This window comes from Coregonus lavaretus (genome assembly GCF_964263955.1).
Source record: "Coregonus lavaretus genome assembly, chromosome: 40".
NCBI classification, from domain to species: Eukaryota; Metazoa; Chordata; class Actinopteri; order Salmoniformes; family Salmonidae; genus Coregonus; species Coregonus lavaretus.
Window position 1 is genome coordinate 14140418 of NC_140027.1, and position 16502 is coordinate 14156919.

General features: G+C 42.3%; 1 protein-coding gene across 2 annotated transcripts in view; it reads left to right on the plus strand.

The window, feature by feature from the left end:
* The window catches only part of LOC311113768 (plectin-like), a 95639-nt gene that overhangs the window by 40987 nt on the left and 38150 nt on the right, over window positions 1-16502 (plus strand). For both annotated transcript variants that reach the window (XM_084157078.1, XM_084157077.1), the window contains exons 4-11: window positions 1901-1978; window positions 2427-2519; window positions 4534-4700; window positions 14528-14643; window positions 14776-14882; window positions 15388-15507; window positions 15859-15954; window positions 16121-16248. In XM_084157078.1, the coding sequence (XP_084013204.1) occupies window positions 1901-1978; window positions 2427-2519; window positions 4534-4700; window positions 14528-14643; window positions 14776-14882; window positions 15388-15507; window positions 15859-15954; window positions 16121-16248 (905 nt within the window). The remainder of the gene's footprint in view (window positions 1-1900; window positions 1979-2426; window positions 2520-4533; window positions 4701-14527; window positions 14644-14775; window positions 14883-15387; window positions 15508-15858; window positions 15955-16120; window positions 16249-16502) is intronic.

The following is a 16502-nucleotide window of genomic DNA, read 5'->3' on the forward strand; positions in this document are numbered from 1 at the left end:
CCAACTACGGCTAACTTACAGTCAAGTCAAAAAGTGCAGCCAGAACAACAGCAAAGTAGTTTCATTTGCATAAGCTGTTTTCTAGTGACATTTATTTGGATACATCCATAACAATGAGCTAATGAGGTGTGATTTCACCTGGCATAGAAAATGTGCTCTCTCGTCAGGACACTGTTGTTCAGAGGAGCTAGCCAACAATTCAGCTAACACAATCACTTCAAACGGAAGCTGGAAAGACTGCAAACTAGCTGCACTTCGTTTAGTTTGACCTTTTTCAATTTACATTTCTTTGTATATATCCATAAAAATGATGCCAGCTGATTAATGATTTAGACTGGATGAGAACGCTGCCTGCCTGTCTGCCTTGACCCTACTCCTGACACGTTCATTACTATGCGACAGCTGAAGATCGAATTTGAATATTGAAACAATGTTGCAAATTTCTGAGAGACATACAGCAAGGTTTATACAAATCTCCGCTGTTGAAAACTAAATGTTAGTCTACAAGAAATGTGAGATAATGTCTAGATGCTTTTTATAGTGGAGATCAAGTTTATAAATTGCCTGGCTGGGCTGATGAGACAGTGAATTGCGCAGTCAGATGGAACAGAGTAAATAGGCAATTTAAGATTTAGCCGGTGGTAACTTGTGGAATAGACACCGTCTGGAATGCGTTTTTCACCAATCAGCATTCAGGATTAGACCCACCCATTGTATAAAAAAACATAATGAATAAAGCTGGGATTTTTCCTTCACTTTCAGCCCTAGATCATTTCATGTTCAGTCTGCTAGTTCCATCTGTGCCCTCCCTCCAAGTCATAGCATATTAGTCTGAGTTCTGAGAAAGAGATACAGGCATCCGTTCATTTGACCCAAATTACTGTAAACAGAAGCCAGAGTGATACTGCAAGCCAATAAGAGATCGACCTGCACGCTAGTTGAGCTTGTGGTTCACTGAGAGCTTGTGACTTGCTGCACCGATGCATGAAATGGTGGACCAGATATGCAGGTCTCCTGCACACTTGACCATTATCTAGAGATTGAGAAGCATAAAGTCTCTAAGCACTGCTGCTTGGCTTCATGTACAGTGGGGAGAACAAGTATTTGATACACTGCCGATTTTGCAGGTTTTCCTACTTACAAAGCATGTAGAGGTCTGTAATTTTTATCATAGGTACACTTCAACTGTGAGAGACGGAATCTAAAACAAAAATCCAGAAAATCACATTGTATGATTTTAAAGTAATTCATTTGCATTTTATTGCATATGTAATGTTTAGATCGATGCATTGAACATGGATGTAGTTAGTTTCTTAGAGCAAGCAATGGAAGTGATTGATGATTGGAAGAATCCAGTAGCTAGTGGTCCAGGTTTAACATTCTCACCTTCACCCATTATCCTTAGAATGTTCATGCCTCTGGATCTCATTCCAATGCTTTTCAATAGGGCCATGCAAAATGAATGGGGTGACTGGACAGTCATGAGATACTGTGTTCAGCTCTGACCACAACTCAACCAAATTTGGAGTCAAATCTCAAATTCAATGTCCATCACAGGAAGTTGGTGGTACCTTAATTGGGAAGAACGGGCTTGTGGTGATGACTGGAGCGGAGTAGGTGGAATGGTATCAAACACATGGTTTCCAGGTGTTTGATGCCATTCCATTTGCTCCGTTCCAGCCATTATTATGTGCTGTTCTCCCCTCAGCAGCCTCCTGTGATGTCCATTCAATGTGGTTGATTATATAGGACTATGACTGCTGCTTGTAATCCAATAAAATGTGTTCTCAATCTGAAATACTTTGCCTGCAGTCATGGGGCCTGCTCTTCCCTGTCATATTGTTACTGTATGTGTGTTCTCCTCTCCCTCTAAAGTTCAATCTCTTCTCACATCTCACAGCCCAGGGAGAAGGGGCGTATGCGCTTCCACAAACTGCAGAATGTACAGATCGCACTGGACTTCCTCAAACATAGACAGGTACAGTGTGATGATTCATTGAGTCTAAAAAACACTAGGAACACCTTCCTAACACTGAGTTGCACCCCATTTTGCCCCCAGAACAGCCTCTGTTCTTCAGGGCATGGACTCTACAAGGTGTCGACAGTGTTCCTTCTTTAACCTGTGTCCTTCCCTTCATCGACACTGATTGAAGTGGATTTAACAGGTGACATAGCTTTGACCTGAATTGACCTGGTCAGTCTATGTCATGGAAAGAGTAGGTATTCCTAATGTTTTGTACATTCAGTGTGTCTATGTTTTTTAAGTAACATATTTTTCTCAGTTTGAACTGACACTCATGTACACTAATGCAATCTAACAGTCCCAATACCTTATAATTCATTAGATAACCATTTAGATATAGCTGAATCTAGAGGGCCAATTTTCTTTAAGATGGTTGTACATACTTGTGTCCCCTTTGTGACAGGTCAAACTGGTCAACATCAGGAATGATGACATCGCCGATGGAAACCCCAAGCTGACCCTGGGCCTGATATGGACCATCATCCTTCACTTCCAGGTATGTCATGCTACACTCATAGCATAACAACAACCAATATGTTTATTATCATTCAAATGATAAGCCTAGGCCAGGGTGATGGGATCCAGGTACAACATCCTATAACCTGTTTGGTATATTTCACCTGGAAGGATAATTTTCTATTGTTGCCTGTAGCAGTAGGGAAAGCTACAGTAGTACAGTAGGACTTGTCTGGGCCAACTAATCAATTCCAAGCCCACCGCTTCTGTTGACAGAGCAGATATGAGTCCAATTCAATTATTCCAAATCGGCCTCTTTTAGTATTTGGCACCCACTGTCTATACACAACTCTACTACTCATGATTCCCATATGTCTGAGGGATTTCAGACTGAACATTAAGAAAAACATATTGAAACACTAATTTGAAGACCATGTGAGGTTTCCATCCTCAATATAACTCAGTGAATGATGGAACTTATTTCTCCCCAAAATGGAAGATGCCAGGAGCGTTTAGTTATTCGTTTAGCAGTTGAGCATATTTAGAAATATGGAAAAAGAAGGGCACAAGGAGATTTTTTGATGCTATGAATGGGCATACTGGTTATACTGAGATTAACGTAATGTGGGATTCCGTCCACTCCAGGGTGACTCAGGGTTTCCCGTGGACAGGCAGGAAAGTGAGGTGGGTGTGGCAGGTCATTGCTCTAAACATTTCAACGAGTCCCACCATTGGCCATACTTATTTTTTGATGAGAGGACCCCATAGGGCTCTGATCAAAAGTAATGCACCCTATAGGGAACAGGGGGCTATTTGAGATGCAGACTCTATGTTCTTTTAGCCCTTTGAGTGCTCTCATCAAAACATGATGCCTTGATGAAGTGGAAGGAAGCAGGAAGCTCTCTAGATTCTCATAAAGGCGAACTGAGAGGGCGGAGGGCCTCTTTCCATGTGGTGTGTGTGAGTCACATCGTGAGTACATACATAGCAGTGGGGATCCCACACTACAGAGAAGATGGGATGGTAAGTCCTAAATATTTCCTCTCTCCACCCTTACCTTAAATAAAAGCCTGAAAGTAACATTAGAACCCCTGACAGTGTGCCACATTGAAAATGTCACATTGGTCATAAAGCAATCTTTCTTGTTCCAATAAGGCTCTATAAAGTATCTTGTTATGACTAAAAACAACCACTGCTCCATGGATCATCTAGTTTTTCTTTGGTTATTGTTTTATGTTTTGTTGGTTGATAGGGGTTTGAGTTATGCATAGTATTCTAGCAAGGCAATACATTAATTATTTAAGAATCTATTGAGCACAGTATGCAATGCACACATAGTATTGAGCGTTGAGCATCAGCAACAAAACACTAAGGTAAACACAGCTCCATCATTTAACTTAAGCTACCTGAGTTGTTGAAGCTTCCTGTAGATGCAGTAGTTATCCCTCTCTCACCAGAGGGAAATAGACTGCTGAGAGATTCACAAGGCTGTGCCTGTGACTCATAGTCACCACTCACCTTTTGAAATTCTGTGCCCCATGGATGTTTTTACTTTCACAAGTTGGATTCTGCACCAGGGAACATCAAGCTGTTTGAGAGGGTTTCACAGCAGCAAGCTGCAATGGATTTCATGTGCTTTTTACATCTGACAGTTGGTTATTGAGGTTGAAAATGTGTCATCTTAAGCCTGGATCAAGTCAAGTTGCTTTGAACTTTAAAACCATGCATAATGATTATACCAAAGCATGCGTAGTTCTCTTCCAGTATGTGCCCTTTGTCCACAGTCCCCTTTCTTCCAGCCTTTTTGCCAACCCACCACACCTTGAACCATCTATGACAGTGTTATTCAGTCCTGGGGACCTACAAGGTGTGCAGGTTTTTGTTTAAGCCCAGTACTAACACACCTGATTCAAATAATTAACTAATCATCAAACTAGTTGAATCAGATGTGTTAGTACTACTGGGATTGAACAAAAGCCTGCATACCTTATGGATCCTCAGGACCATGATTAAAGTATACTCTATAGCCTGCCTTACCAATACCCCCCCCCCAGATATCAGACATCCAGGTGAATGGCCAGTCAGACGACATGACGGCCAAGGAGAAGCTGCTGCTGTGGTCCCAGCGCATGGTGGAGGGATACCACGGCATGCGCTGCGACAACTTCACCACCAGCTGGAGGGACGGCAAGCTCTTCAACACAATCATACACAAACACAGGTGAGATGCAGCCTTGAACAAGTAATAATAAGGTGATCTGACTGGGGCTTGAGGAAATCATGGGGGTCATGGATTTTCTTTTTAAGCTATGCCTAATCATTTCGTGATTACATGTGCTTGCCTTGGACCTGCTATTATTTAAACTACCAGTCAAAAGTTTGGACACACCTACTCATTGAAGGGAATTTTTTACATTGTAGAAAAAAAGTGAAGACATTTAAAACTATGAAATAACACATATAGAATCATGCAGTAACCAAAAAAGTATTAAACTAATCAAAATACCGTATATTGTATATTTGAGATTCTTCAAATAGCCACCCTTTGCCTTGATGACAGCTTTGCACATTCTTGGCATTCTCTCAACCAGCTTCATGAGGTAGTCACCTGGATTGAATTTCAATTAACAGTTGTGCCTTCTTAAAAGTTAATTTGTGGAATTTCTTTCCTTCTTAATGCGTTTAAGCCAATCAGTTGTGTTGTGACAAGGTAGGGGGGGGGGGGGCGTATACAGAAGATAGCCCTATTTGGTAAAAGACCAAGTCATATTATGGCAAGAACAGCTCAAATAAGACACATCTCAACATCAACTGTTCAGTGGGGACTGTGTGAATCAGGCCTTCATGGTCGAATTGCTGCAAAGAAACCACTACTAAAGGACACCAATAATAAGAAGAGACCTGCTTGGGCCAAGAAACACGAGCAATAGACATTAGGCTGGTGGAAATGTGTCCTTTGGTCTGGAGTCCAAATTGGAGATTTTTGGATCCAAACGCCGTGTCTTTGTGAGACGCGGTGTGGGTGAACGGATGTGTAGTTCCCACCATAAAGCATGGAGGAGGCGGTGTTAGGGGTGCTTTGCTGGTGACACTGTCTGCGATTTATTTAGAATTCAAGGCACACTTAACCAGCATGGCTACCACAGCATTTTGCAGCGATATGCCATCCCATCTGGTTGTCGCTTAGTGGGACTATCATTTGTTTTTCAATAGGACAATGACCCAACACACCTCCAGGCTGTGTAAGGGCTATTTTACCAAGAAGGAGAGTGATGGAGTGCTGCATCAGATGACCTGGCCTCCACAATCCCCCGACCTCAACCCAATTGAGATGGTTTGGGATGAGTCAGACGGCAGAGTGAAGGAAAAGCATCCAACAAGTGCTCAGCATATGTGGGAACTCCTTCAAGACTGTTGGAAAAGCATTCCAGGTGATGCTGGTTGAGAGAATGCCAAGAGTGTGCAAAGCTGTCATCAAGGCAAAGGGTGGTTATTTGAAGAATCTCAAATAATATATATTTTGATTTGTTTAACACTTTTTTGGTTACTTCATGATTCCGTATGTGTTGTTTCATAGTTCTGATGTCTTCTACAATGTAGAAAATAGTAAAAATAAAGAAAAACCCTTGAATGAGTAGGTGTGTCCAAACTTTGACTTGTACTGTACATCCTTGGGCCATAGTGAACCCCTGTGCTCCACATGCATGTTAAATGTTTGATTTATTACTGTTCATACAAAGAGAGGAATGTGAAATTCATATTTACTGTCGCACTGCATAAAGGCTGACTTGTACAGGTAGTGATGTAGGGGTGTAGAAATCCCCATCAACTGAGGAGGGGTCACTATTTATAGTTGGATGGAAATTATCCAACCATTATGTAGAAATTATGTTGAACTACATTTATCAATCTGACTCCAATATTTTGTGAAGAAATGCAAAAGGCCCTCTGCGTCTCTAAAGGATCTAGTCAAGGTAGTGAGCCTTGCCTCACCACTTAGTATGACTATAATGAACATGTCTAACTTACACCGTTATGCAGTTATTAAGAGACTAGACACAAATAGGTCATCCTGCGACCAATGTTCTGGCATTAATTTATTGAGGCAAGCAGATCAAGGTTGTCAAGGTGGTACCCAAGCATATGCTTTGTGTATAGTGTTTATAACAACTACCAATAGACCTACTAAATTATAAGCGTATAGTCCATCAGATAATTACTCTGTAAAACGAGGAATGCATTTACTCAATTCAACTATTATAATTTATTAGTCACAAAATAATTAACACTCAAACAATTACAGTGTACATGAAATACATTATACAGTGAGGGAATAAAATATTTGATCCCCTGCTGATTTTGTACGTTTGCCCACTGACAAAGACGTGATCAGTCTATAATTTTAATGGTAGGTTTGTTTGAACAGTGAGAGACAGAATAACAATAACAAAATCCAGAAAAACGCATGTCAAAAATGTTATAAATTGATTTGCATTTTAATTAGGGAAATAAGTATTTGACCCCTCTGCAAAACCTGACTTAGTACTTGGTGGCAAAACCCTTGTTGGCAATCATAGAGGTCAGACGTTTCTTGTAGTTGGCCACCAGGTTTGCACACATCTCAGGAGGGATTTTGTTCCACTCCTCTTTGCAGATCTTCTCCAAGTCATTAAGGTTTCGAGGCTGACGTTTGGCAACTCGAACCTTCAGCTCCCTCCACAGATTTTCTATGGGATTAAGGTCTGGAGACTGGCTAGGCCACTCCAGGACCTTAATGTGCTTCTTCTTGTTGCCTTGGCCATGTGTTTTGGGTCATTGTCATGCTGGAATACCCATCCACAACCCATTTTCAATGCCCTGGCTGAGGGAAGGAGGTTCTCACCCAAGATTTGACGGTACATGGCCCCGTCCATCGTCCCTTTGATGCGGTGAAGTTGTCCTGTCCCCTTAGCAGAAAAACACCCCCAAAGCATAATGTTTCCACATCCATGTTTGACGGTGGGGATGGTGTTCCTGGGGTCATAGGCAGCATTCCTCCTCCACCAAACACGGGAAGTTGAGTTGATGCCAAAGAGCTCCATTTTGGTCTCATCTGACCACAACACTTTCACCCAGTTCTCCTCTGAATCATTCAGATGTTCATTGGCAAACTTCAGATGGCCCTGTATATGTGCTTTCTTGAGCAGGGGGACCTTGCGGGTGCTGCAGGATTTCAGTCCTTCACGGCGTAGTGTGTTACCAATTGTTTTCTTGGTGACTATGGTCCCAGCTGCCTTGAGATCATTGACAAGATCCTCCTGTGTAGTTCTGGGCTGATTCCTCACCGTTCTAATGATCATTGCAACTCCACGAGGTATGGAGCCCCAGGCCGAGGGAGATTGACAGTTATTTTGTGTTCCATTTGCGAATAATCGCACCAACTGTTGTCACCTTCTCACCAAGCTGCTTGGCGATGGTCTTGTAGCCCATTCCAGCCTTGTGTAGGTCTACAATCTTGTCCCTGACATCCTTGGAGAGCTCTTTGGTCTTGGCCATGGTGGAGAGTTTGGAATCTGATTGATTGATTGCTTCTGTGGATAGGTGTCTTTTATACAGGTAACAAACTGAGATTAGGAACACTCCTTTTAAGAGTGTGCTCCTAATCTCAGCTCGTTACCTGTATAAAAGACACCTGGGAGCCAGAAATCTTTCTGATTGAGAGGGGGTCAAATACTTATTTCCCTCATTAAAATGCAAATCAATTTATAACATTTTTGACATGCGTTTTTCTGGATTTTTTTGTTGTTATTCTGTCTCTCACTGTTCAAATAAACCTACCATTAAAATTATAGACTGATCATTTCTTTGTCAGTGGGCAAACGTACAAAATCAGCAGAGGATCAAATACTTATTTCCCTCACTGTACATTACAGAATAACTTAGAGTCAATTACTATCGCTAAGACCTAAGGTGGTTAATTAAGCATAATTAACCTTTCTTTGCACTTTGCTAGAAAAATAATAGACAGGAACAACACTCCCAGATCCTAATCGAATCAACTAAATCTAAATAATAGGAGCACACCCCTGTGTCACTCCTCTTTGAACTATCCTCTGTCTATTACAGTTTCCCTGTAACAATAAATCCCTAGCACTTACAGTACAATAAAACATGTACAAATTCGTAGTTCTTCATGAAATCTTGAAACAATCCAAACATGACAATGTAATTCACAGGAACATTAATTTAGTAGATTTCACGTTTTCATCTGTCTTCACACCTCCAACGGTGTCCGTGCTCCCAGGGTTCTGTGGGAATGTCCCTCCCCAGAGAAAGCCACAGATAAGGTGTGTTTGACCCCTGTGATAGCCCACAAATGGTCAACCATCCAAACAATGGCATAAATCATGATGGAGTCATCACACTTGGCCTCAGTGCCTGCAAGTCGCAAGTATCACCTTCTCTCATTCTTCCGCTACAGTTATGCAATCAGTTGAAAGTACTTCTCATTATTTGATTTGGAAGCAGTTTCATTGCTGAAAACATTTGATCATGCATGCCCAGGTATGCAATCCAGCACATAGCAATAATAAATAATAATAATAATAATATATTTAATTTGTAGAGCGCTTCTCTTTACAGCAATAATCTCAAAGATGCTCTTAAAACAACAACACCCAACATTTCAGTTAAGCCTATTGACAGTTCTGGGTGAAAGATCTTCCACGGTCATCCACAGAGGCAGGTGCAAGTCCAACAGGTCACATAGCAGTAACATTCAATCAACAATGAAAAAGTTGGCTAAAAAATACGCATAACAACTACCATAAGGGGTCAGGATAGATTTTGACAAGAGACGTTTCATGTTTGCACATACTGTACAAACACACACCCTGTATGCTCACACACCCAGGAGAAAGGCACAGGAGGTGGCGAGGCGAGGCAGCTTTGAGGTATTATTTAGTTGCATGAAAAGAGAGAGGATTGTGACTGAGGTCCCATGAATTTGAAAATAAGATGCCCACAGGGGCTGTGCTTTTAAGTCTCAGCAAGTAGCAGCACAGCTCAGGTATGCCCAGGTGTCTCAGGTGTGTCTGCCATACAAACTCCACACAGACCAAGAGCAAGACAGAAACAGACTGCAGAACGACAAATCAACAAAGCAGTCTGGGCTCACATACAACTCATTGAATGAAGAAATGCATGAGAAAGTCATCTCTCAATTCTATGACCGTCAACGCTCAAGGCTTGCACATTCTCTAGCTATGGAAAGGGGATGCTACGTCAAAGGCAATGCAGATACATGAGCCACTGAACTGAAAAGGGACTGGAAAGCTCGAATGATAGTTGTGTTTTGGGGGAGTGTCTGCCGCTACAGTATTCTCATATCTGGAGGGTGAGAATGCAACATGAACCTTGTAAAATCTGAAAAACATCAGTCACAGTCTCATACATGGATGGATTTGTAAGACTGAAAGGAAAAACTGCAAGAGGAGAGTTTGGACACTGTTTGGACGCCGTTGCAGTTGAGGACACCCACACACACCGTCACCATGATGCACAGTCTGAAGAAGAAGTTCCGCTCCTCCAAGAGACGGTTGAACAGCACCTCCAGCAGCACCCAGGGCTCTGTCAGTGATCTGGAGGACCGGGTTGTCATGCTGTGTGAGGACATCCCAGCTGAGACCAGCACCTTTGTCTCGAGTCGGGGGTTCCAGAGCCCGGGGGAGTCCTCCTCCAGCCGAGGTTCGCAGAGCGGGGAGCAGGAGGCAGGGTCTGGGTCAGGGTCAGACCCACGCATAGTGCACCTGAGCAGGGACAGACACTCCTACAGACAGGTCATCTACTCTGATATGGAGCACTACCCCAGGGGCCATGGAGACTATTATGTGCAGAGAGTTGTGCAAGGGTACGCAGGGTTTATGTCATTGTTTCATTAAGGCTGTGGTTGGGATTAATTTTGATAGCCGTTTCCTTTTTTTTGCTACTTCTAGACATTAGATATTTTCTAATAGGGAATATAATAAGTTTTGCATTTTATGCCTATGGTTTACAAAGCCCCTGTATTTTGTTTAACCACGCCAGGCTAAATCCATTGGCAAATATGAGATGCCCTGTGCTCATCCAAGCAGTCAAATCTTGTATCTGCACGCTATTTGACTGCAATTACCTTTATTGGCAGTGTACATGAAACAACTTGTACATGGAATTTCTAACTAACTGGTTGGTAGAAGGAGCTCTTGTTTTTGCCTGCCCCTGTCTGTATTCACATTCCTCTGAGAGAGGCATGTCGATCAGGATCTAATGTAGGCAGTCCATCATGATTAAACTGCCTACAGCAGGGTTCCCCAACTGGCGGTTATTTTATGGGGAATTTTCATTGTTAGACATAAAAGACTGTAAAAACACCAGGAAATCATCTCCAAGTGATTTTCATTTTGTAAATCTTTTCCCATGTATTCATACGCATAACAGAGAGATGTGATCATATACAGAATTACAGTGGCTTGCGAAAGTATTCACCCCCTTGGCATTTTTCCTATTTTGTTGCCTTACAACCTGGAATTAAAATGGATTTTTTGGGGGGGTTTGTATCATTTGATTTACACATTCCTACCACTTTGAAGATGCAAAATATTTTTTTTTTTTTTTTTTTCAAACAAACAACAAATAAGACAAACAAATACAGAACTTGAGCATACATAACTATTCACCCCCCCCCCCCCCCCCCCCCACCTTTTGCAGCAATTACAGCTGCAAGTTTCTTGGAATAGGTCTCCATAAGCTTGGCACATTTAGCCACTGGGATTCTTGCCCATTCTTCAAGGCAAAACTGCTCCAGCTCCTTCAAGTTGAATGGGTTCCGCTGGTGTACAGCAGTCTTTAAGTCATACCAGATTCTCAATTGGATTGAGGTCTGGGCTTTGACTAGGCCATTCCAAGACATTTCAATGTTTCCCCTTAAACCACTCAAGTGTTGCTTTAGCAGTATGCTTAGGGTCATTGTCCTGCTGGAAGGTGAACCTCCGTCCTAGTCTCCAATCTCTGGACGACTGAAACAGGTTTCCCTCAAGAATTTCCCTGTATTTAGCGCCATCCATCATTCCTTCAATTTTGACCAGTTTCCCAGTCCCTGCCAATGAAAAACATCCCCAAAGCATGATGCTCTCACCACCATGCTTCACTCGGGGAGATGAGAGGTGTTGGGTTTGTGCCAGACATAGTGTTTTCCTTGATGGCCAAAAAGCTCAATTTTAGTCTCATCTGACCAGAGTACCTCCTTCCATATGTTTGGTGAGTCTCCCACATGCCTTTTGACGAACACCAAACGTGTATGCTTATTTTTTTCTTTAAGCAATGGCTTTTTCTGGCCACTCTTCCATAAAGCCCAGCTCTGTGGAGTGTACGGCTTAAAGTGGTCCTATGGACAGATACTCCAATCTCCGCTGTGGAGCTTTGCAGCTCCTTCAGGGTTATCTTTGGTCTCTTTGTTGCCTCTCTGATTAATGCCCTCCTTGCCTGTTCCGTGAGTTTTGGTGGGCAGCCCTCTCTTTGCAGGTTTGTTGTGGTGCCATATTCTTTCCATTTTTTCATAATGGATTTAATGGTGCTCCGTGGGATGTTCAACGTTTCGGATTTCTTTTTATAACTCAACCCTGATCTGTACTTTTCCACAACTTTGTCCCTGACCTGTTTGGAGAGCTACTTGGTCTTCATGGACCGCTTGCTTGGTGGTGCCCCTTGCTTAGTGGTGTTGCAGACTCTGGGGCCTTTCAGAACAGGTGTATATATACTGAGATCATGTGACATATCATGTGACACTTAGATTGCACACAGGTGGACTTTATTTAACTAATTATGTGACTTCTGAAGGTAATTGGTTGCACCAGATCTTATTTATGGGCTTCATAGCGAAGGGGGTGAATACATATGCACGCACCACTTTTCCGTTATTTATTTTTTTGAATATTTTAAAACAAGTTATTTTTTACATTTCACTTCACCAATTTGGACAATTTTGTGTATGTCCATTACATGAAATCCATTTTTTTTTTTTATTACAGGTTGTAATGCAACAAAATAGGAAAAACGCCAAGGGGGATGAATAGTTTTGCAAAGTACTGAATGTAGGCCATAACAATATTATCTGTATGCTTATGTTTTGTTTTATCAATATGTTTTTAGGAAATAACCTCTATTTAATGGTTTGACCTGAATGTTTTGAGGTTGCAAAGATGAATATAATACATACAGTGGGGAGAACAAGTATTTGATACACTGCCGATTTTGCAGGTTTTCCTACTTACAAAGCATGTAGAGGTCTGTAATTTTTATCATAGGTACACTTAAACTGTGAGAGACGGAATCTAAAATCCAGAACATCACATTGTATGATCTTTAAGTAATTAATTTGCATTTTATTGCATGACATAAGTATTTGATACATCAGACAAGCAGAACTTAATATTTGGTAGAGAAACCTCGTGCTTCTACACCTGCATTACTAGCTGTTTGGGGTTTTAGGCTGGGTTTCTGTACAGCACTTCGAGATATCAGCTGATGTACGAAGGGCTATATAAAATAAAATTGATTGATTGATTGATGGTTTGCAATTACAGAGATCATACGTTTCCTGTAGGTCTTGACCAGGTTTGCACACACTGTAGCAAGGGATTTTGGCCCACTCCTCCATACAGACCTTCTCCAGATCCTTCAGGTTTCGGGGCTGTCGCTGGGCAATACAGACTTTCAGCTCCCTCCAAAGATTTTCTATTGGGTTCAGGTCTGGAGACTGGCTAGACCGGCTAGACCACTCCAGGACATTGAGATGCTTCTTACGGAGCCACTCCTTAGTTGCCCTGGCTGTATGTTTCGGGTCGTTGTCATGCTGGAAGACCCAGCCACGACCCATCTTCAATGCTCTTACTGAGGGAAGGAGGTTGTTGGCCAAGATCTTGCGATACATGCCCCCTCCATCCTCCCCTCAATACGGTGCAGTTGTCCTGTCCCCTTTGCAGAAAAGCATCCCCAAAGAATGATGTTTCCACCTCCATTCTTCACGGTTGGGATCGTGTTCTTGGGGTTGTACTCATCCTTCTTCTTCCTCCAAACACGGCGAGTGGAGTTTAGACCAAAAAGCTCTGTGTTTTTCTCATCAGACCACATGTCCTTCTCCCATTCCTCCTCTGGATCATCCAGATGGTCATTGGCAAACTTCAGACGGGCCTGGACATGCACTGGCTTGAGCAGGGGGACCTTGCGTGCGCTGCAGGATTTTAATCCATGACGGCGTAGTGTGTTACTAATGGTTTTCTTTGAGACTGTGGTCCCAGCTCTCTTCAGGTCATTGACCAGGTCCTGCCGTGTAGTTCTGGGCTGATCCCTCACCTTCCTCATGATCATTGATGCCCCACGAGGTGAGATCTTGCATGGAGCCCCAGACCGAGGGTGATTGACCGTCATCTTGAACTTCTTCCATTTTCTAATAATTGCGGCAACAGTTGTTGCCTTCTCACCAAGCTGCTTGCCTATTGTCCTGTAGCCCATCCCAGCCTTGTGCAGGTCTACAATTTTATCCCTGATGTCCTTACAAAGCTCTCTGGTCTTGGCCATTGTGGAGAGGTTGGAGTCTGTTTGATTGAGTGTGTGGACAGGTGTCTTTTATACAGGTAACGAGTTCAAACAGGTGCAGTTAATACAGGTAATGAGTGGAGAACAGGCAGGCTTCTTAAATAAAAACTAACAGGTTTGTGAGAGCCAGAATTCTTACTGGTTGGTAGGTGATCAAATACTTATGTCATGCAATAAAATGTAAATGAATTACTTAAAAATCATACAATGTGATTTTCTGGATTTTTGTTTTAGATTCTGTCTCTCACAGTTGAAGTGTACCAATGATAAAAAATTATAGACCTCTACATGCTTTGTAAGTAGGAAAACCTGCAAAAATGGCAGTGTATCAAATACTTGTTCTCCCCACTGTACATTTGCACTATATCCTATAAGAAAATACGGTGTCTGAGATGCAATTTTATAGTTTTAACAGCCTTCTCTATGTTTTGTCCCCAGGCCTAGTCTGATTGACATGAGTAAGGTGTACCGACAGACCCATGTAGAAAACCTGGAGCAGGCCTTCAGTGTGGCAGAGAGAGACCTGGGTGTCACTCGGCTGCTCGACCCAGAAGGTAAGGGGACTCACTTGTATTGTATTCTCAATTACTCTCAATACTATTAGCGGCATATTTGTATGAATTCTTGCATTTAGCTTTTTCTAAAATCAGTTTTTAACTGATGTTCATTGTCTCCCCTCTATTAAGATGTGGATGTACCACACCCAGATGAGAAGTCCATCATCACATACGTGTCCTCCCTGTATGATGTCATGCCCCGGGTACCTGACGTCCAGGATGGGGTGAAAGCCAATGTAAGTGTCGTCTTCTTGGAACCATATAGGTCATCACCACTAGGGGGATTCCTCCTGGTCTCACCTTTGAGATCACATAATATAATAATAATAATAATAATAATAATATGCCATTTAGCAGACGCTTTTATCCAAAGCGACTTACAGTCATGTGCGCATATATTTTTTCGTATGGGTGGTCCCGGGGAACGAACCCACTACCCTGGCGTTACAAGCGCCATGCTCTACCAATTGAGCTACAGAGGATGTCTTTGACACTATGAGGTGAATTTTCCCTTAGGTACTGGTATAGGATCAGCTTCCCTTCCCCCAATCCTAACATTAACCATTAGAGGGGGAAATGCAAAACTGACCCAAGATCAGCATCTACAGGAAACTTCACCCTACACCATGTTTAACCAGTGGAGTGATGTTTAATGCAGTGATATGGTGACTACCGTAATTGATTTAGTTTCATTCAACCTTTCTCTAATGAACCCTCTCCTGTCTCCTGTGTGTCCCCCAGGAGCTGGAGCTGCGCTGGCAGGAGTACTATGAGCTGGTGACCCTGCTGCTGCAGTGGATCAGACACCACATCATCGTGTTTGAGGAGAGGAAGTTCCCTACCAGCTATGAGGAGATTGAGGTAAGTCTCCTCACCTATTGGGGAAATCTCTTGATACATGTAAGTGAATATTCTGTCTGTTTCAGATTTTTTATAATCATCTTAGAGACTTGATGTATGACAAAGGCTATGTTCAGTTGAAACAGTGAATGAATTTAGCATGATTCTTTCCTATTGGTGCCAGTGGGGAAGCAGTTATGGAAGTGGTCTGCAATGAGAAAATAAGTCACTGGTAAAGGGTACTAGCCTTCATAATAACTTATGACTGTTTGTCTCTGATTTCTGAAAATTGTCTGAGGGATGTGATGAAACAAGAGCTATGTATGTTTAATTGTCATGTTGAATTAATTCAGCAATATTTTAAATCCACAGGTGCTTTGGCGCCAGTTTCTGATGTTCAAGGAGACAGAGCTGCCTGCAAAGGAAGCAGACAAGAATCGATCCAAACACATCTACAAGTCTTTTGAGGTTAGCAAATAAACCACTAAAAAGAGAAGAAGGTGCAAGCCAAAATGCCCAGAGTGAATGTTTGGACACATATAAAGAATAGTTCAATCAACTAACTGCATCAAGTAAATGCTGGCCCTTTTTTGAAAATGTTCCTGCCTGTGCCTGTCATTGTCTGTCCTTGCAGGGTGCAGTTCAGGCGGGTCATGTCAAGGTGCCCCCTGGGTACCAGCCTATCGATGTGGAGAAGGAGTGGGGTCATCTCCATGTAGCCATACTGGAGAGAGAGCGTCTTCTAAGGACAGAATTTGAGAGGTGAGACAGCCATTATATGTACGTACAAAACTGTGGTATGAGGGTCAATGGGGTTTGAGATTATACCTTCATCTTAGAGATGATGCTGAAATCCGTTACAGGCGTTTTTGTTAGATGCAGTTCTGAGGAGAAATTTTTGATTTAGGGACTCTGTCACGTGGTGTTTCTGTTGTGTTTCAGTTGTTAAAGCAAACTCAATGTTTATTAGAAGTAATAAATTAAACAGGACATAAAACATTGTAAAAAGAGCATTC